This window comes from Sinocyclocheilus rhinocerous, unplaced genomic scaffold (genome assembly GCF_001515625.1).
Source record: "Sinocyclocheilus rhinocerous isolate Xijiao unplaced genomic scaffold, SAMN03320098_v1.1 scaffold8, whole genome shotgun sequence".
In the NCBI taxonomy this organism is placed as follows: domain Eukaryota; kingdom Metazoa; phylum Chordata; class Actinopteri; order Cypriniformes; family Cyprinidae; genus Sinocyclocheilus; species Sinocyclocheilus rhinocerous.
Genome location: NW_015666800.1, coordinates 1,686,186 through 1,687,480, shown reverse-complemented (window position 1 = coordinate 1,687,480; position 1,295 = coordinate 1,686,186). Strand labels below are relative to the sequence as shown.

Genomic DNA, 1,295 nt, shown 5'->3' with positions numbered 1-1,295 from the left:
CTGTCATGGTATTAAAGGTGGGAGAGAGTGCTGTACATTTACAGCCCCCCACCTACAATCCCTGCCGGTACGAGACTCGAACCCGCAACCTTTGGGTTACGAGTCCGACTCTCTAACCATTAGGCCACGACTTCCCGACTATCTAGATATATATCAGTTAATGCAGGAAGGACAATGGCGTCCACCAAACATTCCTGCGCTTTTGTGGTTTCAGCACTTTTCCGCCTATTGACACGGTTCTCGGCACATACTGGCATCCAGCAAAACGCTGCAAACTTCTGGCCTCATTAACATCAAAGTAAATCTGTGAAAGAGCTTGTTTTCTTTTTCCTCCTGCAGGCATCAGCCAGTGTAAAACAGGCTCAATGTCCTTGCAGTGGACCGTGCCCATGTGAACGTAATACAGGAGAAAAAGTTATAAAGCAGTATTTTTCTTCAGGTTAAATATACCTGAAGGGAAATCCTTTTAAACGTTCCTTGGCAGTGTGTAGTGTGTAGGATTGGCAGGAACATCAAACAGCCATTGAGTAAGATGCCTATAAATATAACACATTCATTTGTCTCAAATTTTTCCCCTTCCCCCTTAGTTCCTCTGGCTTTCTTTTTCTCAAAGCACTGCTCCCGAGGCTTTAACCCTCCTCATGTACACTGCTGAGTTCACATCTGGAACCAGATGGCTGAAGCCACTTCTGAAAGAGGCAAGAAGTCGACCTGCAGACAAGTAAAGGCAAAGAGAGCCCTTGGGTTAGACACAGCCTGATCCAAACAGACACAACAGTCATGTGTTCAGATGATTTATAATGTTGAAAAGAGGTAGTAGCCGCTTTATTAAAGGCCAGCTCATCAGATATTTATTTTATGTTTCAGATGTTTTTGCCAAAGTGAGGCAGTTCTGAGGATTTATTGCTACCATTTTCCATATAAAACACAGTCTTTCTCAAATAACATACCACAAAAATCATTATTTTTAATCGTTATTTTTGGTTTACTTAAAAAGAATATCGAAAAGATATTAAGAATTGCTTTCAGAATATATATTTAAATGAAATTGATCAGTTTTCTTATTTAGACTGTGTTGTTGTTTAAGCATAAATCTAACACAATTGGTAAGAATTATTCTTTAAAATGCCTTAAATCTTTTTTCAAGATACATTATTTGAAAGTCTTATTTATCTTTTTTTAAATTAATTGTTAAAAAAAATTAAACACATTGTTTCAAACAAATCTAACAAAATGTGGTAAGGATAATAAAAAACTACTTAATTCAAGATACATTATCTAAAAATGCTTTTTAC

At 37.3% G+C, this 1,295-nt stretch overlaps 1 protein-coding gene across 1 annotated transcript in view; it reads right to left on the bottom strand.

Annotated features, from left to right (window-relative positions):
- Positions 1-510: 510 nt before the first annotated feature.
- Positions 511-1,295, bottom strand: part of LOC107733116 (extracellular tyrosine-protein kinase PKDCC-like) — a 5,466-nt gene continuing 4,681 nt past the window's right edge. The window contains exon 7 of the mRNA XM_016544615.1: positions 511-711. Coding sequence (XP_016400101.1) covers positions 608-711 — 104 coding nt within the window. The 3' untranslated portion in view covers positions 511-607. The remainder of the gene's footprint in view (positions 712-1,295) is intronic.